Below are 24,941 nucleotides of genomic sequence, written 5' to 3'. Positions count from 1 at the left end.
GCCACTGTCTCTGGCAATGACTCTGCTTGCTGAGCCACCTGGAATGCGGGAGTTTTCTGGACAAATCATTGAATGATCCTGCTGTGAATCTTATTTGCCTTGAACTCTTTGCTCCTCCCATGATCTTCCCTATTTAAGCAATGTCTCTGCACTTCCTGGTTGCCAGAATATTGTGCCTTCTCCAGCCAATATCTCGCTTGTCTCTCCCGATGCTGTCCGTATCTTCGCTACCATTCGTTATCGACATTTGGCTTGTTCCTCGACTTTGCTTCTGCTTAATCCCATTCTGCAACTACTCGTTACTGACCTTGGCTATACCTCGACTACGCTTCTGCTTGATCCCTACCTGCTATTGGACCCTGGCTTGCTCACCTCCTGGTGGGGCTATCCTGAGGACCGTGACCTGGTGCTAACACACAGCAAAATCTCTCCACCGTCAGGAGCTCTAATGAACACTGGTCAGTACTTAGATTCCGCACCTCAGGTGAGCCTGCGTCATCTGCCTGTGTTCCTATCCTGCGGGTTCCTGTGTGAGCTTCCACTGCTATAGCTACTGGTCTTCGAGCCTGACCCCGTGATCACGACACCCCTTTAGCTTTAGACAGCGTGCAGTCTTTTGTAATAGTTACTGTATCTTTGTTACAAATTCTTGCATGTGGTATAGCTGCCCATTTGTCTTGGCAAAATTCCTCCAGGTTTTGCAAAGTCCCTGGTAGTCTTGCATGAACTGCACGTTTGAGATCTCCCCAGAGTGGCTCGATGAAATCAAAGTAGAGCTCCAAATACTGTAGCTGCTGACTTTTAATATTAGGACACTTACCTATCCAGGGATCCCACGATTTTGGCACCTCAGCTTATTTTTCAATCAGCTCTGGGGTGCTAACCCTGCCATTCCTTGTAAGGGAGACCGGCAGTGAAGCCTTGCGGCTTCACATATGGCTCCCTAATGCGCATGTACGAAGCACTGTGTGAATTGCCCGGCGACGTGGAAGGAAGGAGGGGGGCTGAAGTTCCGAGGTCACCCGGGGGTGAGGACAAATGTCAAAAACAGGTACCCACTCTCCCCTTCCCCCTGAAAGGTGGCAATTGTGGGGGGAGGAAGCAAACAAGCGGAGCTTCCCCCTATAGGTGGAGCTCCACTTTAAGGTCAGGAGAACTTTCACCTTTTTCTGCTGTAGTCACTGGAGAGTCAAGCTTGGCCTTGTGCTTAGGCTGTCATAGTGGAAATTCAAAGAGCGTCCTATGCACAGCTTTTTTGCAGAAGAATGCAAATTGCCTGCCAGTATTTTCTGATAACATGCTGCATTCATCTTGCCAACTTTCACAAGATTTGCCGTACCTCAGAGCTCACACTTACCAAAAACATCAGTAAGCCACCACCATGCTTCACAGTGGGATGGTATTCCTCCTCTTCAAACAGAGCGCTTATGGTTGTGACTATAAAGCTCTATTTTGTTCTCTTCACTCTAGATTACAGTGTGCCAGAAGCTGTAAGGTGTTATCCAGCATATTATACCGGGGCTTGTTTGTGGCATTGGAGCAGTAAAGGCTTCTTTCGGGCAACTCAACCATGCAGCTCATTTCTGTAGACGTATCATCCTATTGTGCTCCTTGAGTCTTTTTCCAGAGCAGCCTGTGTTTCTTCTGAGGTTAGCTGTGGGTTTTTCTTTGCATCTTAAAACAATTCTTCTGCTAGTTGTGGCTGTAATCTTTCTTGGTCTACCTGACCTTGGCTTGGTATTAAAAGATCACCAAATTTTCCACTTCTTAATAAGTGATTGAACAATACTGACTGGAATATTCAAGGCTTTGGATATCTTTTTTCCCCACTATATAAAGTTCCATTACCTTGTTATGCAGGTCTTTTGAAAGTGATTTTCTGCTCCCCGTGGCTCAGTATCTAGCTTGCTTAGTGCATGCACATGAGAGCTAACAAACTCACTGGCTAATTATACACATACAATATACGCAGTTTAAAAGGAAATTAAACTTTGCCATTTTAACCTATGTGTGTCACCTTGTGTGTCTGTACCAAGGTCAAAAATTCCAGGGTATGTAAACTTTTGATCAGTGCCATTTGGGTGATTTCTATAATCAGTATGAATTTTTATATCATACCAAATATCATGCCAAACAACTATGTGATAATAAATGGCTTCAAATGATCACTATCGCTAAATAAAAAGACAGTTTTTTTCCATGATCGGTCATATTTCAATATTAATGACAACATTGTATGATTTTTGGCAGAGTATGTAAATGTTTGAGCACAACTGTATGTGTGTATGTATATATATATAAAAACCAAAAGTATTTGGATGCCTGCCTTTACACGCACATGAAGTTTAATGGCATCCCAGTTTTAGTCTGTATTTAGTCAGTATTGAGTTGGCCCTACCTTCGCAGCTATAACAGCTTCAACTCTTCTGGGAAGGCTGTCCACAAGGTTTAGGAGTGAGTCTTTGGGAATGTGTGACTGTGGTGGGGGGCAATGGATTGAACAGAGGCAGAGAGAGCTGTGATTCAGCTTAGCTAAATCACACAATCTTTCCCTGCCTCTCTGACAGGAGAGCCGTCTTACATTGTTTACATTCCAGACGGCTCTCCTGCCAGGTTTGCTGAAGATCACAGGAGGCAGACCGTGGGAGGATCGCCGCCGGCCTCCCACGATTTTCGGCAAACCTGGCAGGAGAACCGTCTGGAATGTAAACAATGTAAGCTCTTACGGCAAAGAAACCTTTCTGTATTTGGAGACAAAATCTGTTTTCCTCTAGACGTAAAGACTGCCCCCTTGTCCTCTGTGATGACCTTAAAGTGAACAACTCAACACCAAGTTCACTATATGGACCCCTTATGTATCTATACATGTTGATCATATCCCCCCTAAATTATAAAAACAGCAACAGCTTATCGGCTTAAAGCGGAGTTCTGCGGCGTTCCACCCCCTCCAAAAACTAAGTCAGCAGCGACACATTTTTATGAATAATAAAAAGTATAACAAAATATATTATAAAATTTGATTAAAATAAGAAGAAAATAATCCATTACATATTTTCTATTTTGTTTCCTATCCACAGCTAACATCTCACTAAGTAACCCCATCACTAAATGTTCTATATTCCTACTGATAAATAAAAAAGAACCATAAATCAAAGTCTTTATTCAAACCTCCCGGTACCAAAGATCCTAGATTGTATATCCACCACGATTCACGCTTGCTTGAGTTCCTGAACAAAGTTACTTCCCCTCCAATGCTTTTTAGGGGCTTCTATGCCCCAAAATTGTAGACCTTTAAAGTCTTTGTTGTGTTTATCCCTGAAGGGTATAGACAAGTAATGCTTATCAAAACCTATACTAATATTATGAACATGCTCTTTTATTCTTTCCTTGAGTGATCTCTTTGTTCTTCCAATATAGAGCAGGTCACAAGGGCATTTTATAGCGTACACTACTCCTTTAGTATCACACGATACAAAATCCTTAATGTCATAGATCTCTGTGTACTAGGGTTAATAAAGGATTTCTTTTTCTTCATGTTATTAGGTACTCTGACACCGCCCCCAGCTGTGAAATCCCTTAATATCCCAAAAACACCTGCCAATATTTGTTTATTACCTGTTCCACAGTTCTGAACTGTATATTATAGTCAAGGACCAACGTGATACCCGTCAGCATCCTCTTTCACTTTTACTTTGTCCACAATTAAATGGGTACCATAGGAACGGATCACAGCTCTGAACCTGTATTGCACCCTGTGGCTAACTAAGCCTTGCACTATGTGCCAAGGTGAGAGCTGAATGCAGAATCCAGTGCCTGAACCTGTCGTGGGGGCCAGTACAGAGTTATCAAGAAGTGCATCGAGTGCAACTAATCTGCAAACTGCTAGCGAGCCATGGGGCAATAAGAAAAATGGTTTAGAGTACTTCCCTATAGAAGAGGTCTATCACCCAAGGACAGATAGGAAAATAAAAGGAGTAATTTGGAGTGGGTGGTGTTATAGGAGGGTGCACTGGGGGGCGGGGGGGGGGGCATTCCCAGAAAAGCTTTGGTAAGTGTCCAATCATCTAAATGTATGGACGTATAACCTGTGGTCTAAGACTTGCTGTCATGCACTGTACAATTAGGATAAGTCCTTTACAAGACAGGACAGGACAAACCTTGCAAAGGGGATGGCATGAAGATAGATTGGCTTGTGTGTAAGAGGGAAGGAGAGTAGAGTAAACTGAAAGTGTTATCAAACCCAGGACCCTGCAGGTACCTGTCAAAATCTGGTACCTGCTCCCCCATCCTCCCCAAAAGCTCTGTTTCACAAACAGGAGCCAGGGAGGAGGTTTTAAAGTGATTGTAAATTCTCTTTTTTTTTTAAACATGTTATACTTACCTCCTCTGTGCAGTTGGATTTGCACATAGTAGCCCCGATCCTCCTCTTCTCGGGTCTCTTTGCTGCTCCTGGCCCCTTCCTTCAATGGAGTGCCCCCCACAGCAAGCAGCTTGCTATGGGGAGCACCCGAGCCGAGCTGCAGCTCCATCTGTCCATTCAAACATGGAGCTGCCATTCTGCCCCACCCCCTCTCTCTCCCGATTGGCAGACTGATGGCTGCGGGAGCCAATGGCACCGCAGCTGTGTCTCAGCCAATCAGGAGGGAGAGTCCCGGGCGGCCGAAGGTCTTGTGGACATCGCTGGACAGAGATTGGGTTCAGAAAAAAGTGTTAAGAGGATGCTGGGGAGGCTGCTACACACAAGGTTTTTTTTTTATCTTAAAACCTTCTGACTTTACAACTCCTTTATAGCGGAAGTTCCACTTTTGGGTGGAACACTGCTTTAACAGAACGACTTGCTGTCAAAGTAACTTTTTCCTATCACTATAATCCAAGAAAATTTCACTGGGTATTGTGTTGGGTCTACAGTAGCCTGATGGATTGGGTTTTGCTTGAATTGAAGAATCAAATAACTTTCATTAAAAAGCAAAGCAAGTACTTTACCAAAATTCCCTTTCCCTATATACAGTATATATCCATGTTAGGGCTGGAGACCAAGCTGGACTGACATGATCAGTCAATGATCATAAGTGGGTAATAACATGGGAAGTAGGAAGAAATCCCTTCCAGTGGTTTGTGCCCAATTTAAGGATGCTGGCGTTGAGCCCTCTTAGGGCTTGGGCTGCTTCCTTCAGGTACAGGCTCAGGGTTATTCTGCATGTAGATTTGGAAAGGTAAGTAGAAAGGAGCGCCCATTTTCCAATAAGGTACAAGTAGGAAGGTGTTAGGTGTTTCTTGAAAATAGCGAAAAGTACATCGAGCCAATGTGTTTCGGGGAAACCGGGATACCCCCGGAATACAAATGCACACCACACTTTTTAGATATTGATTTGTAAAACATTTTGAAAACCATTTATCATTTTCCTTCCACTTCACAATGATGTGCCACTTTGTGTTGGTTTATCACATAAAATCCCAATAAAATACATTTACGTTTTTGGTTGTAACATGACAAAATGTGGATCATTTCAAGGGGTAGGAATATTTTTACAAGGCACTGTATATCCATGGAATCAACAGAAATGACTGCATGAAAAACATGGAAAAGTTTTAAAGCATACCTAAAAGCTAAACTTTTTTTTTAACTTTTGGATACAGCAGAGAGGGAATAGAATGCCTTTAAGGCTTGTATTGCTGTGTGCCCTCGTTAGGGAGAATAACCCTCTTCATTAGTCCTGTTTACCATTATCACCAAAGTAAAAGAAAATTCCAAATTTTGTTGTCCCAAGAACCGGAAAAATGGGGAAATCTTCCAATTAAATCCCTAGCTCTGGTGACAACCAGGGATCATCTCACTTTAGAGAAATTTTCTCTCACTTCCTGTTTTGACTATGAGACAGGAAGTAAAAGGAAAACTCCGCAATGGGCCACAGTTGGCAAAAATAAATCTTACAGGAGCTAGAACACTCTTGTTAATCTATCCAAAATGGGGAAGTTTTGCCTTTAGATCTACTTTTAGCACATATTTGTTAAAGCTAGACTGCAGGCAAACAGCTAAATCCACAGATGAAATACATTAAATGGTGGATATTATACCTGTCTAACACAACTGTCAGTCTCCTCTCCAGCACCACTCCTTGACTGGACAGTGAAAGAGGAAGACTGATGAAGAAGGCCTAATGGAAAACAACTGATGCGCTCAGAGGGAAAGACTGAGGACATCTTACATAGTTAGTGAGGTTGAAAAAAGACATGAGTCCATCCAGTTGAGGTGGTTAATGGTGTGGTTAATGGTACCCTGAGTGAAAATATGGCAGTGTGCCTTTAGTTTGCAAATAAAAGTCCTTTATATCTGCCCAGAGTTCAGCTTTAATGCATTGGTGTGTAAAAGTATTATTTCAAATAAACAGAACGACAGTTTACGTTTTTATTGAATCTCTCAGAAAGGAACAGAGATTTGACATATTACGACTCAGTACAAACAAGGAGTAGGATCTATAACCTTAGGAAGTATCCATAGTTTGAATACTCTCTTCCACTACATCCAGGTTGAAATGGGTAATCTTCTCTGACAGAACACCGGTGGTGCCTTTCTTGTACTTGTAATCTCCAGATCTATAAAACAGAAAACACGCATGTACTGTACAATTTATATTGCATAATGGGAGATCGAAATGTTATTCAGTTGGAGTCTGAAGGGCAAACATTTAGATGTACCACAGTGGCTTCAAGGTTGTGAGTACTTACCTTACACCTTTCTTGTTTGCCACATTATGAGGGCGTATGTAATCCACCTTATCCTTTGTAATCACACATAAGTCAATGTTGCTACCAGAGCCCAAGTCATTAAAGATCCCAGAAGCTATGGCATCTCGTACCAATTGTTTGGCCTCTTCTTCCTGCAGATAGAAAACCAAATTTTATCCAAATTATATACAGTAAATCCAAACAAGACTCTATACAACTAAGTTCCATGAGGCAGATGCACATTTTTTTTGTCCATAACAGCCACAGTGGTGTATGTACGTGTAGATATAACAACAAGTTACTGTGTCTTCTCTGGGGACAGGTTTCCCTTCATTTCCTGTCCTCGAGATGTCCTGTATAGCCCTTTAAAGCACAGACCCCCTAAAGGCCCGTACACACGTAGCGATTGTCGGCCGTAAATATTCGGATACCGACCGATCGGCCGATTTTCGGTTTGTTAGTATGATGCTTCCGACAACCGACTGCAAATTTTCGGCCGAACAGAATCTGGTGTGCAGGCTATAAAATTTTTGTTGGCCAACACCAGAACGGCCGATTGTTCCTCAGTCAGTACAGAATTCGGCCGACATAACAGCAGATGAGCAAGACTGGGCATGCTCAGAAAAGAAAAAAACACAGGGAAAGTTAACCATCACATGACATTACTTCTGCAGTCGGCTGTTGTTGGCCGACAAAATTCGTGTGCAGTCTTTAGCACTTTTCAACCGTCAGGACAGCACCGGACAAAAGACGGCCGATCGTTCGGCCGACATTCGGTACGTGTGTACGGGGCTTTAGATTCAATAAAGTAGGTCATCGATATCCATCCCAGACACCAGCAATGTTGTATGGCAACTGCAATACCAACATGGTGCGATGCAAATCCCTTTTCACTGGGACTACATGCACACATATCTGTATGAAATGATAAAGTGAACGGCTCCAGACAATTAGGATTCCTAAAATATGCTACGTCCCACCACTCAAGCAAGTCTGCATGCCATTGTCCATCCAGAACTTTAGTTTATGAAGCTATAAACTCTAAAATCTGTTGACCCCCAAGCCAGTGCATTCTCAAACAGCAAGTGTTGTAGACAAAAAGAGCATTGTCAAATAGATTCTAGGACCCTATCTGGAGTCCAACATAAAGCCACGTGGCCTCTGACTCTCAACAGTAGATCTGAAACAGGTTACATCCTTTCACACAGGTAATTGTTAGTAATAAGTACCGTGGAAACGCAGGCAGTTTGCGAGCTACAATTAGAGGGCAAAAAGAAGGTACAATTCTGAGTGCCTGGATTTGTGTGTTAAAAACAGGGGTCACCAAACTTGGCAAACCATTCATGAAGTTTCAAAGCATTCATTAACCCCTCAAAAGTATGAAATATAGCAAAAACGAATGTAAACATCACAATGAATAATATAAGCCCCCGTTCACACTGGGGCGACGCTACTTCGCACCGCGACCCCCGAGGTCGCTGGGCGAGCAGCGCGCCGCTACCTCGGAGCGGCCGCCACGGACTTCATAACATTGAAGTCTATGGCGGTCGCCTCCTGGTCGCCCCGAAGAAGCTCCGGACCCTTTTTCTGAGTCGGAGCGACTTGTGTCGCTCCTATCAGAACCGGTCCGCAGCTTCCCTATGGGAGGCGACCTGCGGCGACCTGTGAGGCGACCAGGTCGCCTCACAGGTCGCCCCAGTGTGAACGGGGGCTTATTGTGAATACTGTTGAGGATACTCTTGCTATTGGCAGCAGCCATTATAGTTAGAATGCTGAATTTTTAGCATATGAACAGAAATCAGTTCTTTGGCACCACTCCTGTTACCATCTGCGAACTCACGGACACTCCAGCAGAGTTTGAGGCGGGAGAGTACACTCAGTACACTCAGTACAGCAAGTGAACATGTTCGTATACCGTTCCTGGAAAGGGGAAGGTGGATGATTACAAAGATGACGCAAAGCAGGCTAGTAAACGAGACCAGTGACAGCGCACGATAAGAACACTGTCTTGGCACAAGCTACCTCACTTAGAGACCTCAAAAAATAAGGCGCTCTAAACAACTTTCTATCATTTATTAGCTACATATTGACATCAGACACTAACCGACCCCTTTTTGAACCCTAGCCAATTTTTTTGATCATTCTATAGTCCCATTGAACTTGGGGGCTCATTACTGAACACGTTTAGAATCGGCATTCTACTTTTACATACAGAGGGAGCAGTGGAACCTCCAATTGTACTGTATTTTATCCAGGTCAACTAATTATATACCGTAGCTATGACCAGGGAGAAAATAGATGAATGGCTGCACACTCCGGAAGGATGCCAAAATCTTTATTGTAGTGATCAACAAATAATAGCATAAAAATCACAGCGAGCACCAGGAGATAAAAATGTTATGATTAAGCGTGGTTATCTGCGTGAAACACATTAACATTTTTATCTCCTGGTGCTCACTGTGCTTTATGTCTTTTTATTTGTTGGTAAAGATTTTGGCATCCTTCTGGAGTGTGCCGCCATACATCAATTTTTATCTGTTGATCTCAGAGACAAGCACCTCTGCTTTGGAAGCAATACTAGACTTGCAGCACTCACACCTTGAGTGGTGTTTCCTCATCATTGGATTTGTAGCTAGGACCAGCACTGTTCAAAGAACAATATGGGACATGGACAACAAAATCCTAAGTTGAAAAAGCTAAGTGAAAACTGGGCCCTTGCAAAATAATGTTGCCCCTCCCCACCTTAAATAATAAAAAAAAAAAACTGTAGGAGCTTTAGTTCTGCATTTTAATGCTATTGGTCGACTTAGGTCTGAGCCATCAGATAAAGTAGTTCTCATACACTGTCTCAAATTTTTTCAATTAGAGATGCACCGAAATTTCAGCGGACGAAACATATCGGCCGAAAATGGTGTTATTGGCATTTTCCCAACAATGGCACCGAAAATGCACCCAACTTTGATGCAATTTTACTATGCTTATGGTGTGTTTTTTATAGGTCACGTGACTCAAAAACAGCATGAAAAACATAACATGTGCGTTGATGCATTCTTGCTGGATTTTTAATGCATTTCAACAGGGAGGTGCATTTTTGGTGCAGTTTTTTTAAGTAGAATTTTTAACACAATGGAAGAGCAAAGGACCAATGTGAAGCCCTACATAGAATTTAAAGGGATACATTTTTCTTAAAGAGGAAGTAAACCCTCCTCAGGAAGTTGTACCTATAGGTAAGCCTATGATAAGGCTTACCTATAGGTACTGTAAATATCTCCTAAACATGTACGGTTTAGGAGATATTTACCTTTAATGCAGCCAGTGACGTCACTGGCGCATGCGCTCTGAAGGAACGGCTGATCGTGCCGTTCCTTCAGAGCCCCCGTGCCGTGACCGTCTGAACATGTCGCCCATCATACAGGTAAGAGAGCGGCACGGCGGGGGCTCGTTCTAAGGTAAGTATTTCATAATGAGCTAGTATGCGATGCATACTAGCTCATTATGTCTTTCTCTTGCAGGTTGTAAAAAAAAAAAATTTTCTGAACGAGTTTACAACCTCTTTAAGCTTTTCTTGCGCAAAAAGGTGGCAATAATGGCCGACAATTCATATTATTTTAAATTCATTCTATTAATGAAAAAATGTAAGATTGTAAGCTCTAACGAGCAGGGCCCTCTATTCCTACTGTATTAAAGTGTATTATTGTATTTGTACTGTCTAGCTAGCCTCAAGTTGTAAAGCGCAGTGTAAACTGTTGGCGCTATATAAATCCTATATAATAATATTATTCTATATATATATTTTTTAAAAACAAATTTTCGGTTTTTGGCCAAGTGCATTCTGCATTTTGGTTTTCGGTACCAAAATTTCCATTCGGTGCACCATTAATTTACATGTTTGGGCCACAAAACAAGGACGTATCCTGCAAATGCACTACAGCCCAGTGAAGCAACTCCCAGATATGTACATAATATGTGAAGAGGTCTATTTTGTGGGCAATGTATTATTACCAATTTGATTATCCTCTTATCTAGACACAGGGACAGAATTAATGTATTAAATGTGGAGTACCAATTTAAGCAGTTGTGTCCCAAAATAGATCACTAGGCATTTTAAGTTTAAACCCTATGCAGCATGTCTGAATATAATGACCAAGTAATGTATTCATTAAGGCTGAGGCTAAGAAAAACAGCCCCATTATTACGCTATACACATGCAGGTAAACTGTGCATATGCAAAATCTTCCAACATACAGCCATTTCCTGCCTTTTATAGACAAGCAGTGTGCGTGTAATTAAAAACAAGAAAGTTTTGGAGCAAATAACTGGGCCTGTGAGTAGTTTATAGCTGTGAAGTCCAAAGTACCTGGGAATATGTTACCCCAGGGTCTGCTGTGCTGCTTCTTAAATGAGATTACAATAAGAGTGATGTACGGTAAGACGAGTCAGCGGTGACAAGCAGCTCTTTATAGAGCTATCTGTTTGCTTCCATCACTGTATCACACAATGTGTCCCTGGGCTCCAATGTGCACAGCTATTTACCAGCAGATGACAAATGGCCAGCACTTGGAGAAGGCAGGAGAGAGTTCCAGATCGGTCACCGCAGCTGCAGCATGTAGCTCGTGGTGGCCTAAATGGCCCCAGAGTTCATTAAACTGACCGGTAATGGTTCTTTCAAGAAGCACCAGAGGAATACTCTGGTAAGGACAAAAATAAACAAGTCAGACTGGATAGGCAATCCGAAATGCTGTTTGATAAATTATTTATAACGCACACAATTGTCTTCATTTAATATCGGAGCTGCTAGTGGCATCTTTAAAAGATGATTTATGTGCCGTAATGCTATTAAACTTTATATGAGCCCTCGGCTGGCCATAAAGTCTGCAGAGATTTAGAGAATGAGCTTTAAACTGTCGAGGCCTGCCTGATGGCAGACATGGGGCTGTATTAAATCTTAGCTTTACGCCGGCTGTTGCGAGTGTGGAGGTTTCGTGCAGGATCAGGTGCTGATGGATTATCGTGATGGGCCTTTTACGATTTAGCTATTGAAGGAGGTCTTCCGTGGATAGGCGGCTTCTACCGCTGGCAGGTTAGGGAAATTTGCACATGCCAGTAAATACTAAAAACTCTTTCTGCCAGACAGTCTTGCAATTGTTTTTATAGCAGCATTCATTTTAAAGGGCCCATAGACTGAAATAACAGCTTAGCTGAAAGACCATTCTTTCAACATTTAGAAATACACTTAACAAGTTTCAATACCTAACAAGAGCCGATGATATCGGAGATAGTGTGATTCTGAACTGAAATATTCTCCTAAAAAGGAAAAGTATACTGTATTTTCATTTAGCAAATACTTTGAGTAAAGTTTATTTTAATATGTTTGCTGTGACTTTCAGATGTGCTTGGATTTTTTTGCTTTTGCATTAATAAAGCTTTGTAATTGGCTTTTAGAGAGAGATCAGTATTACACTACAACCGGTTTCCCTTTTTGACACCGGCTGAGGTAAGATATCGACTATACATGGAGTGCATTGTATTTATTGGGTCAACACATTCATAGAGTTGCAAGCATGGAAACTTCACTCTAACACTTGAAAAACATTTGGAAATTCAGGAATGAAAAAGGTATACACTCATTAAAAATGCAAAGGTGGCTGTCCAACCTACACCTGCCCTAATCCCATTTGCCCATCATAGGCCATGTTGCAGAAAAGAACGGCACAGAACATCACTCTAATCCAGGGACAAAGTCGTAATGATGAATGCGCCGGTACTGTACAACTGGAAGTGACATAGCACGCTGGACTGGAAGGGACATTCTGGAAGTGGTGGAGGAGCGGTCGGGTAAACATGGACACAATCGGTATGTTCTAGCTTATCCGGTCACTGCAGCATTTGCGACAAGATTAAAGCATTTAAAGATTTATTGCTTGTGAGCAGATTTTTAATCAATGGGAAAATAAATGGTTTTAACATTATTAAACTATTGGAGTTCCTCTTTCCTTTTATGAATACGGTTACTTTTTATGCTTGAGCTGTTCTGGAAGGGTCCCAGTGATGAGGCAGAACAATTAAAGATAAAATGCTTATTGTGCCAAACATGAGAATGTGAATGTCCTTTTGGGGTCGGGTGACACTGAACACTTGGCGTGGTGTGAAGAACTTAGGAGTTGAAGAAGATTGCATATATAGCATCAAGAGTTTGGATTACTGGAGCTTAGTTTGCTGCACATATAGACACTTGGATGGATCGGTCTTTTTGTCATTACATTTTTTTCTTTTATATCTATTTTATGCATACTTTAATTTTTTTACTTATTTTGTCATATTAATAATGGTTCTAATACACAGTGCATCAGGAAAGTATTCAAAGTGCTTCATTTTTTCCACATAGTTGTTACAGGCTTCAACTCTACTAATTCCAAAATGGATTAAATTCATTATTTTCCTTAAAAATCTACAAACGTAACCCAAGACGTGAAAAATTTGTCTAAAATCTTGGCAAAAAAAAAAAAAAAAAATCACATGTACATAATTATTCACAGCCTTTGGTTAATACTTTATTGAAGCACCTTTGGTACCATCTACAGCCTCAAGTCTTTTTTTTTTGAGTGTGACGCTACAAGCTTGGCACACCTATTTTTGGCAGGACCTCTCAAGCCCAACCAGGTTGGATGGGGAGCGTCGGTGCACAGCCATTTTCAGATCTCTCCAGAGATATTCTATCGGGTTTAAATCTGGGCTCTGGCTGGGCAACTCAAGGACTATCACGAGTTGTCCCGTAGCCACTCCTTTGTCATCTTGGCTGTGTGCTTAGGGTCGTTGGCCTGTTGGAAGATGAACCTTTGCCCCAGTCTGAGGTCTAGAGCGCTTTGAAGCAGTATTTTATCAAGTATGTCTCTGTACATTGCTGCATTCATCTTTCCCTCGATCTGGACTAGTCTCAGTTCTTGCCACTGAAAAACATCCCCACAGCATGATGTTGCCACCACCATGTTTCACTGTAGGGAGGGTATTGGTCACGCGATGAGCAGTGCCTGGTTTCCTCCAGAATTTTGTTTCTCGTGGTCTGGGAGTCCTTCAGGTGCCTTTTGACAAACTCTAGGCGGGCTGTCCTGTGCCTTTTACTGAGGAATGGCTTATGTTTGGCCACTCTACCATACTGGCCTGATTGGTGGAGTGCTGAAGAGATGGTTGTTCTTCTGAAAGGTTCTCCTCCTTTCACAGAGGAACGCTGGAGCTCTGTCAGAGGGACAATCAGGTTTCCAGGAAGAGTCCTGGTGGTTCAAAACTTATTTATGGATGACTGTGCTCATTGGGACCTTCAACACTGCAGAAATGTTAATGTACCCTTCCCAAGGTCTGTGCCTCAATACAATCCTGTCTCTTATCTATTAATGGCACCGCAAACATGGTGCAATTGTGCTGTGATTGTCGATTGTGATTGAGCGACAAAACGTGCTAAAATCTGGCAAAAATCACAACACCAAACGCTCCTGGCTCTATGCCAAGACTTGGTAAATTAGCTTCTTTGGAGCGGAGGGAGACCTATTCAAATAAATGGTGCCGCTTCACATAAAAAAAAAAATAAAATAAAAAAAAAAAAACTGCTGCTACAGCTGTTGCTGCGCTATGCTAAAGTATGAATGGAGCCTTAACCTTTTGTTCAGGCAGACCGTGTTCAAATCTAGTACAACTCTAGACAAGGCTACTTATGGTAAACATAGCTCAACAACGAAGGATCATTTCTGAATTGAGGGGAAAAAAAAAAAAAAAACAGAACAGCTCCAGTTGGAGCCACTGTGCTAACAATTAGATCCTAGTACAGCGATGGCCCCCCGACAGAACACTCCGCCATTAGCGGAGAGCGCTGATTGGGAACCGATGGACTGCTGGATTTCCAGCATGCGTGGTCGACACTGCCATACATACAGGCCGAATAAAGGACAGTTTTATCTGAACCATTTGATTTCGCCCAACATTCAGTCGGCATGTACTAAGCTTTCCTTTCAATTTCTAAGGACTATATATCCCATGGTACCTTGCTGTCTGCAAGCAACGTGTGCGCTTTCATCAAGCTTTGTTGATGCTTTTGAAGCAGTTTGTAAATGTTGAACACAGATCCTAATGGGAGTTTTGATTGCCACTTTATGCAACAAGCTGCTAGCAGGCTTCACCACTACCTGAAGTTGAACACATCCTAAAGCCTGCTAGCAGCTAGTTTAAAATTATAATCAGCATAGTCATTAGGGGCCAAGTTTAACATTTACAAACAGAAGCTGAATGGTGCTTTAAATTGCTTAGAGCAGGGATTCCCAAACTACGGCCCTGCAGTTGTTTAGGAACTACAATTCCCATCATGCCTAGTCATGTATGTGAATGCCAGAGTTTTACAATGCCTCATGGGATGTGTAGTTCTGCAACAGCTGGAGGGCCATCGTTTGGGAATCCCTGGCTTAGAGAAAGCTGATCGAAGCCTGTTACAACCTCTGCAAAGCTTGCTGAAGGTTTTATAAAAGCTTGCAGTTTACACTGCTCTTATACAGGCTGAAGCAACAGGCCTAAAAGTACGTTTTAAACTTCAGGATCGTTCAGATAAATAGAAGGCTAGAAATTGAAAACACAGCCAGTGAGCCAATATGGAGAGAGTAAAGGGGGGGCGACCTGTGTATCTAGGTGTCCTTTGGATGCATAGAGCTGGGCTCAGGAGTGGGCACACACCAGTACCCTTCTAGCAAGCAACTTGCTTTTGGAGGCACTAGTCAAAGGGAGGGAGCCACGAGAGCTGGCAGGGGAACCCCTAAGAGGATCGGGGCGGCTCTGCTCAAAACCATTGCACAGAGCAGGCAAGTAAAACGTGTTTGTTATATTTCACACATAGGCAATCATCTCCCGGTCACTACGGGGGGGGGGGGGGGGGGGGGGAGACAGCTACTCTAATGGAAACCTCAAGTTTGTTTCCCTTGTTGGAATGCTCTGAACCTCTCTAAGCAATGGAGAGGTTTGCATTGCAAGGATGGAAGCCTTAGACATTAATTAAAAGGGGAAAAAATGTGTTTGTCAATATTATTTTGATTTTTACTTTAAGCCAAAAATTCCAACTTTTTTAATTTTGCACAGAAAGAAAATTATTAACATCTCCTTCCTCAATTTGCTGGCTCCCCCCAAGCTGGAAATAGTTCCTATCACTGAACAGGCCATCTAATTGCCTCTACAAAAATGAAAAATGGAAAAGGAAAAATGAAAATGAACACCAAATTTAAAAACAAAAAACATGTATTTTTACCTTTTACTAGAGTGCAGTTTTAACAAAGCTCACTCTGCTGTGCCATTGACATAGCACGGCACAATGAAGACGCTTATTCTACGCTCTGTGAATGGAACAGCAGAGTGAGGGGGATGGAAGCACCACACCAGAACTGGTGTCATTCATAAACAATGCTTCCATGCAGTGGGGAACCGGAAATGTGACTTCTCGGCTGTACATATTGAGAGCACTTCGCAGATCTTACAGAGCTTGTGAAGAATTAAACAAAAAAAAAAAAATATGAGTGGTAATGCGCAAAACGAAAGATAAAAAAAAAAAAAAAAAATGAGTGCCTGGAGCTGGGCTTTATTGGGTAACTTGGGAAGCGAAACATGTTAAGGAACTTTGAAGAACTGCAAGGAAAATAGTAAGAAGTTGGGGATGTTCTATCCGCCACTGCCTTCTGGTATGCTTAAGTCTGGCCTTGATTGTGTTCTTGGTTTAGAATCTGAATTTTGTAAATGTGTCATTCAATCTTATGCCTTTATTTTTTTATATTTAATACAATATTTTATACACACAGGTTGGCTGTTTCTCTCTTAAAAGATGTAGGCGAACCCATTTATTGATTACTACAACTATTTATATTAATTTTGCAGATTATCAATATAAAACTTGTACAGTCCCATTCTTTAAGAGGGAATCCCTTGAAATATTACTCATCACTCATTTTCGACCAGCTTCTCTTTCAGTAATGATTTCATTTTTCATGTCGACCTTAAACAAAATTTGCCAAAAAGTAATATTTGAAATACTAATTTCTGAATATAACAAGATTCTTTAGATTTGATTTCTCCAGCGAGACAACATTTTCCTGTAGTGTCCCTTGTCCCCAAAATGTTGGCAATGTTTAAATCAAGCTCTAGCTGACAGAATTGGGAAATTAAACAAGTAAGAATGCAAAAATTCAGAATAATTCTATTTAAAATTAAAGCATAAAAAATGTAGCTCACATATTCTCCAAAGCAATGCTGACCAAGAACCAGCTAAGTGTCCGTAGGCACACAAGAAGAAAATAAACTGCTTTTAGTAGACTAAAACCTGTAATTATAAGTGGGACCAAGTGACAGGAACGCAGGGCTCTGTGTCAGTGGATAATAAATGGCTTGTGTTTGCCAAATGTCCACTTACAGCTGTGGATCAGCTTGGCTTCTTTGTGAGGGCAATTAGGTATACTCAGGGGATGGAGAGTTGTGCAATGATACGGGATGGGTAAGGTAAAGACCACAAAAGGTGCTGGAGGCTTCTAGCTCATTCAGCATCATATTTGGAGAAGATGTCCTACTAAAATATATATTTTTGTTCTAGATCTGCATATATTCTAGAAAAGCTATGCAGGTTTAAATTGCCGTGCTCCAGCTACATAAGAACAGCAGGTCCCAGCATGCTAAGGACCGTCGTTTAACAGGTGGAAAATGCCAGGTTGCCAATACCATACCCAGTTGTTGGGTTATGCATGTATGCTTGAAGAACAGATTCCACGACATGCTGGGTCTGATAGGTACTCTATAACTGCTGAAAGAGACCTGTGCTTTCAGCATGTGTGACCTTGGTGCTAGATTATAAATGCTGCTTAAGCTGGGAAAACCGAACTCCCACAGTCACCAGGGAGAAAGGTGCGGCTGCCAAAAGGTGCTCATCAAGCGATGAATGTATAAAATCAAAGAAACGCACTGCCATCCAGCCAACTTAATCATGGCCAATCATAGGATCATTCTCTGGTGGGCGGAGTGAAACATGTCAGGAGCCCGGGCTTTGGCGGAGACTCATGGGCTGTTTTCACATCTACACTAGGTTGGCTAGAAGGGAGTGCGGTACTTTGATTTTGTCCTTTCAGGAGTTACCAAGTTAACCATCAGACCCAGCATGCTGAGACTTGCACCTTCTCAACAGTTGAACAATAGCAGAGTATCCCTATCCAAAGCCTAGAATAACCCTGCAGTTGACGAAACATGCCGGGACTGTCAGGTTCTCCACACACCTGTAGACTGCCAATGCTCTTACTCCTTGGATTCTCAATGGCTGTAGTTTATGGTGAGTAGGCGTAAAAGTCTCAGTATGGACTGGTCCTGGTGACCAAGGGGGGAGGGGGGAAAAAAGTTCAGGGGGTCCCAGGTTCAGGGAATAGCGGTCCACTGTAGCAGCTGCTGGCGGGAAACACAGAAGTGATCTCTGGGGGGAGACAAGAGGAAACAAGCGCAGCGCCTTCTAAGTGCAGTAACACATTTAATATGGAGTAAATCAGTAATACACTCATATATACAGGTGGATTAGGAGCACATCAAAAATAAATGACTGTATCTCATCTGGGGCATCACTGGAACAGGTCTTGGTAGAGGAGGCAGGGGGTCCTGGTATGAGCGGCAGGGGAGTTCCTCCGTGTGCGATGGGGCGGCCTCAATGGCGTGCGTGGGCTCCCCGTCTGCTGGTGGAATGCTGAAACTCATGGGGCCCACGGATGCCACCGAGGCTGCCCCCATCACACGCGGAGGAACTCCCCTGCCTCTCATACCAGGACCCCCTGCATCCACTACCAGGACCTGTTCCAGTGATTCCCCAGATGAGATACAATCATTTCTTTTTGACGTGCTTCTAATCCACCTGTATATGTGTGTGTGAGTGTATTACTGCTTAACTCCACATTAAATGTGTTGCTGCACTTAAAAGACGCTGCGCTTGTTTCCTCTCGTCTCCCCCCAGAGATCACTTCTGTGTCTCCCCCCTCTTCTGTGGGGCCACGAGTCTCAGCATTCAACCAGCAGACGGGGAGCCTACGGACACAACCGAGGCCACCCCATCGCACGCGGAGGAACTCCCCTGCCTCTTATACCGGGACCCCCTGCCTCCACTACCAGCACCTGTTCCAGTGATGCCCCAGATGAGATAGTCATTTCTTCTTGATGTGCTTCTAATCCACCTGTATATGTGAGTATTACTGCTTTACTCCACATTAAATGTGTTGCTGCACTTAAAAGGCGCTGCGCTTGTTTCCTCTATTCTATATGGCTGGCAAGCCTTAGCATAGCATGACTTCTAGTGTCCCAATAACCAGAGGGCACAAGGTTAAACACTGGCATAAACCTTGCACTTACAATAGATACATGAATGTGGCCATGCAATATCGTGCAGCTGGCAGCAGAAGCATGCAGTGTCTTTATATTGTGGCTAGGCCTTTTTAAGAGAACCGTGTAGGAATATCAAAACTCCATACATTCAAACAGCCCACCTCCTTCCCTTCTCTAATTGCACCTCACACATGCAATAAAACATGTTAATATTTCATTGCAGCAAGGAAGATACTGAAGTATAAATTCAGCATCTGTTGTCTGCAGGGTGACAGGTCCCTGCAGAGAGGCGCTCATGTTGTAATTGAGTTCTATACTGAATTAATCAGCAGTTTATCTTTTCTAGTAAAAGAATGTAAATCCAGGTTAGTGGCACAGACATTAACTATTAATTTATGCCAAGTAAGCTACCAAAACAAAAAACAATCAGGCTCTGAACTAAAGCAGTGCCTGAAAGCAACGAGGTGCGGTATTTATGCAGCATAAACTGCAACAATATAAACAGGGCAGGAAACTACAGAGGATTTGCCTGGAACTCCAAGTCTCATTACAGCTGCACTTCTATAGATGAGCGGGGAGGAGGTAGAAATGTATTGATCAGACAGACTGCTCAAACATGAGCTCGGGTTTTGGTAGATTTATATAAAAAAAAAAAAAAAAATTTTGTTATCTATGCAAAAAAAAAAAAAAAAAAGTCAGACTAGGTAGCAATAATTTAACCACTCTAAGACTACGGGACTACGGGAAAGATGTATGTAATTTTTTTTCTTTTTTACTAGTAGTGGTGGCGATCTGCGATTTTTTTGCGGGACTGCGACATTGCGGCGGACAGATCGGACCCCTAACTGACATTTTTGACACTTTTGGGGGGACCAGTGACATTACTACAGTAATAAGTGCTAAAAATATGCACTGTTACTGTAATAATGACACTGGCAGGGAAGGGGTTAACCCTATGGGTGATCAATGGGTTAAATGTGAGCCTAGAGGGGTGATTCTAACTGTGGGGGGCGTGGCTTGTGAAATGATCATAGAGACCTGTGATCCTATATAGAAGGATCACATGATCTCTGTGATCATCCTAGGGAGAAGGATGGTCGGCTGTGTTTACAACAGCTGACCGTTCTTTCAGAGAGATCACGGGTGTCAAGCGGCAATCTGAGCCGCCTGCCCGCTGCATCAGCTTCCCCGCTGACGCGGGAGCGTGCCGACACCGGCGCGCGCTCACCCCCTAGACTCCCAAGAGCGAGCTACGTACAACTACGGCGATTCGCCTGGGAGCGGCTGCCTGCCGCGGTATAACTGTTATACGGTGGGCGTTCGGCAACAGGTTAATCAGTCACACAAGGACTACATACACTATTACTGTATGTGGCCAAGTGGAATTTCCAAATCATTAATGTGATATAAATGCAGAGTTTGATTGGGCAGGACAGTTATTGGCTTGTGACTAAATATGCAAATCATTAAAACTAAAGCCTAGTACACATAGGCCCAATGTTGGGCGGCATCGACCAGCTCAATAGAAACCGGCCGACATTCAGGTCGTGTGTACTAGAGTCGGTTCGACAGAAGCCCCTGTTGAAGGGGCATGACTGTGAAAGGTCAGATGATCGGCGTCCCCCTGTCAGAATACACAATAGCTGTCAGGTCTGCTGGCTTAAAAAAAAAAAAAAAGAAAAAAAGCTCCTCAGACAACGTGTGCATGGTCAGTTGATGGAAATAGGGACCCAATATGCATTTTTTTTTAAACATGGTTTCTTTACCAGGTCTGTACATGGGGACAGCCCTATTTGCTCAGTACATAGTCCAGCTTCGCCTCCTGTTTTGCAGTGCTATACAACTGCTGTGCTATACTGCTTCTTCTCAAAATGAGTCTATGAATCAGCCAGCCTAATAAGAACAGTGCATGCCTTATGGGGACAAATGCTTAGCTCAATATTAAATGGTGGACAAATACAGAGCTCCCTCTAGTGGTTATTTCAGTTTTATAAAAAGGTTTTCTTTTTCTAAAGCTTCGGTAACTTAACTTACCTGTAATGAAGCATGTCCCACATCATACAGACTGCCCGATCCTGTATGATATCTCTGTATGGTGCCCAGTCCTCTTCCTGGTGAATTAATGGTTAAAAGCTTTGGGCCTTTGGGCTGAACTGCATTGGAGATGGTTTGATGGGTTCTATGGTCTGCGCAACCTGCGCACCCCCCCTTGCATATCTCTGTATGGTGCCCAGTCCTCTTCCTGGTGAAGTAATGGTTAAAAGCTTTGGGCCGAACTGCATTGGAGATGGTTTGATGGGTTCTATGGTCTGCGCAACCTGCGCACCCCCCCCCCCCCCCCCCCGTATGATATCTCTGCATGGTGCCCAGTCCTCTTCCTGGTGAAGTAATGGTTAAAAGCTTTGGGCTGAACTGCAGTGGAGATGGTTTGATGGGTTCTAAGGTCTGCGCAACCTGCGCACCCCCCCCCCCCCCCCGTATGATATCTCTGCATGGTGCCCAGTCCTCTTCCTGGTGAAGTAATGGTTAAAAGCTTTGGGCTGAACTGCATTGGAGATGGTTTGATGGGTTCTATGGTCTGCGCAACCTGCGCACCCCCCCCCCTTTTTTTTCCATTGATTACAGGTTTGTATACATTGATTGACTTGGGTACAACCAGCATGTCAGATAACCGCTAGCAATCACCACTATATTCTCCCAGCAGGGGCGTCTCCCCATATATAAACACACACCCCCAGGAGAACAAAACAGCTTTGCGGGAGGAATTACAACACTGAGTGTTTTGATAGGGGAATCAATAATGCCTTGCACTCTGGCTGAATTAGTCACCTTTAGGCTGGGTTCACACAAGTGCAATGAACGACATTCGCATGCAATGGTTACTGCATTACTGTGCAGATCACATGTGATGTCTGTGCAATGCAAAATCAGCCATACAAACTGTATGGCTAAAATCGCATTGTATTCGCATCAAAATAGTGCAGGTCCCTTTTTTAGGTCCGCACTGGAGTCGGAGTGTTCACACCCATGCGATCAAATTCCTGTACCATTTCATAGTTCACACTGCAATCTGATTTACGGGCGTCATTAACTTTACATTGACATCCCCAGCGGTTCGCAGATGTCAGCGTGAACAAGTGAACGATTCAGGTGTGATGCTGGAACCCGTACTGGAATCGCAGGGTTTCCAGTGTGAACCGGGTCTTAGGCAGCCCATTCATGAGTACGTTTTTTTCATTCAACCAGCGGGTTAGGGAAAAAAAAAAAAAAAACAGACCCAATTCCTCCATCCACGCCCACAACCCCCCCCCCCCCCATCCTTTAAAGGAGACTGAATATATGAGAGAATGTGCACTTAGGCTACATTCACACCTGAGCGTAGCGTTTTTCGCGCGTTTTTTTGTGCGTTTTTTACCGCGATTTTTGCGGCGTTTTTTACCGCGATTTTACCGCGATTTTTACCGCGATTTTTGTGCAGGCGTTTTTAGATTGAATAGAGATCAATGGAAAACGCCTGTAATCTGCCCAAAAAGAAGCTCATGTACTTTTTTGAGCGTTGGGCGTTTTGTATACAGCGTCAAAACGCTCAGATGTGAACAGGGGCCATTGAAATGAATAGGATTTGTCTTGTTGGGCGTTTTGAGAGCTGATCCTAGAGCAGAAAAACGCCCCAAAACGCCTACATGTGAACGGAGCCTTAGACCCAATTTCTGGTGTATATGTAATAATTGGTTGTTGATATTTTGCACACTGATTCGATTGTAAACGATCACCTTGTAAAAACAACCAATTAAGTTTAAAATAGAAATGCAAAACATTTTTGTATAGATATTAAAAAAAAAAATAAAAAAACACCTTTTTTCTCTTTTTATAAATGATCACTTTCCCTCAGTTCTCAGCAGCGTAAGAGATGACGGGAGGAGAAGCAGCAGTACATTGAGCTTCCCTGTGAATGGAGCTCTGAGGAAGGGAGCGTGTCTCCTGAAACGCGTCAGCAGTCCAATTACAGGGATGAATGCCTCCACATGTGGTGGACTCATTCAATGCGATTTTTGCTCTTCATGTCTGTATGTTTTTGGCATTTTAATAAAAAGTTTTAAAGGTGTCCAAGGGTAATGCGCTAGGTGTTTGCACCTCCTTTTTTCTTTCCTATACGCTTCCCTGTGAATGGCTTTGCAGCGGGGGCGTCTGGACAAATCTGATCATTGGAGGAGAGTACATTGAGTTCCCAGCACAGCTATGGCACTTTTCCACTACAAGTACCGGCTCAGCTCTCCTCGGCCCGGTTTGCTTTTCCACTGCATGGTACCGCATGGTACGGTGTTGGAACGGTTCGGTTTGCTTTTCCACTAAAGTAGTACTAAAGTTAAGTGGGTGGGATAACAACGATTCTCTGACCAATCAGTGGCTAGTAGTGACTGCATGCTAAGGATTGTGGGATATGGTACTGGGTATGGTACCTCTTGGAACCACAATCGAGGTGGTACTGTTTTTGAGAGCCGTACCGTTCGGTTCCATGTAGTGGAAAAGCGCCGCTGTACTGAACCGTTCCTACACCATACCATGCGGTACCAGCAGTGGAAAAGCACAAAAGTGAGCCGAACCGTTTGGTTCCAAGCAGTGGAAAAGCCCCCACTAGAGAACTGACCACGGTGAGTTCTACTTAGTGTGGTCCGTTTGTACTAGGAAAGCAGAGGGGCTAGCAGGGACAGCAGGGATTTCACACAAAGGAAGCAATACAAGAACAGGATACTTTCTCATACAAGTACATGGTACAGGAGGCACATATCAGGAATATGAAATGTTGGGGTAAAAAACGCTTCCAATTTATAACGCAGGATAGGAGTTGGCATCATATTGGAAGATTAGTAGTATTATTCATTGGTGTTTATATTTATTTGGATATAATAGCAGTAATTTAGGTAGGCCAGCAGTGTCACTTTGACAATTATACTCAAAAGGTTGAGTTGGTCTTTAAGAAAGGAGAGGTCTGTATTTCCTAGCAGTTTATGTTCACTGCTTCAGCTACACAGCCATAAGATCCATTATCCCCAACTACTGAATGTACTGTGTAGAATCAAATGGCAAAATAGGCCTTTTAGGATCAACCACGTTTCCAAAATTTGCAATAAAATTCTAGCAGAATTTACAGAAAATGACAGAGAAAACCATAGACAATCCTAATGCCAAGTCAATAAGATGATATAAAGGCTGCGCACAGGCCGGGCAGGGAGTCATTGCTCAGGTTAGATCTATAGCTGCCCACATGACAAATGAAGGCCGCTCTGCAGAGGGTGTCAGGTGCATGGCATCACAGCCTTAAAACGACTGCAAGGCCTTCGCAGCTGAAGCAGATCTGGTCTTGGCAATCTATAAACGTTTCTCCAGAGGCTGCTGCTTCTTTGTGAAATATGGCTTCATAAATCAGTCTGGAAAAGTGGCACTTGTGCACTTCGTCATCTATCATTGCAAAGAAAGCTTCCAGGCAGGACCAGGCTTGTCACAACTGGCATTGATAAAATACATGCTACTTACATGCAAGATATGCTAAAGCTACATTAAAAAACAAAAATGGAAGGAGAAACGAAAAAACAAAAAAAAAAAAAAAAACATCCTGCTGGTGTTCGCACGCTTGAGGCAGTGGCAGGAGCTTTAGCAACTCATCTTCAAAAGGCATAAAGCCAAAGCTCTTGCAACCTGCAGAAATTGGCTAAGCCTGTAGCCCTCGGCTCCTTTAAGTTGAAACATCTTCAAAGTCTTGCAATCTAACTGTGGGGCACAGCACCTGCCACCCCAGATTTCATTCTATCTGCTCTTGGCAGCTCTCTGTTCAAAAAGCAGAAGGGATAGAA

At 43.1% G+C, this 24,941-nt stretch overlaps 1 protein-coding gene across 1 annotated transcript in view; it reads right to left on the bottom strand.

Annotated features, from left to right (window-relative positions):
• Positions 1 to 6,397: 6,397 nt before the first annotated feature.
• Positions 6,398 to 24,941, bottom strand: part of PSMB7 (proteasome 20S subunit beta 7) — a 118,830-nt gene continuing 100,286 nt past the window's right edge. Inside the window, exons 7-8 of the mRNA XM_082263335.1 lie at positions 6,727 to 6,878; positions 6,398 to 6,594 (exon numbers count right to left, since the gene is read on the bottom strand). Of these exons, the coding sequence (XP_082119461.1) occupies positions 6,483 to 6,594; positions 6,727 to 6,878 (264 nt within the window). The 3' untranslated portion in view covers positions 6,398 to 6,482. The remainder of the gene's footprint in view (positions 6,595 to 6,726; positions 6,879 to 24,941) is intronic.

This window comes from Pelophylax lessonae (genome assembly GCF_965119305.1).
Source record: "Pelophylax lessonae genome assembly, chromosome: 7".
In the NCBI taxonomy this organism is placed as follows: Eukaryota; Metazoa; Chordata; class Amphibia; order Anura; family Ranidae; genus Pelophylax; species Pelophylax lessonae.
This window is presented reverse-complemented; position numbering and strand designations above follow the sequence as displayed.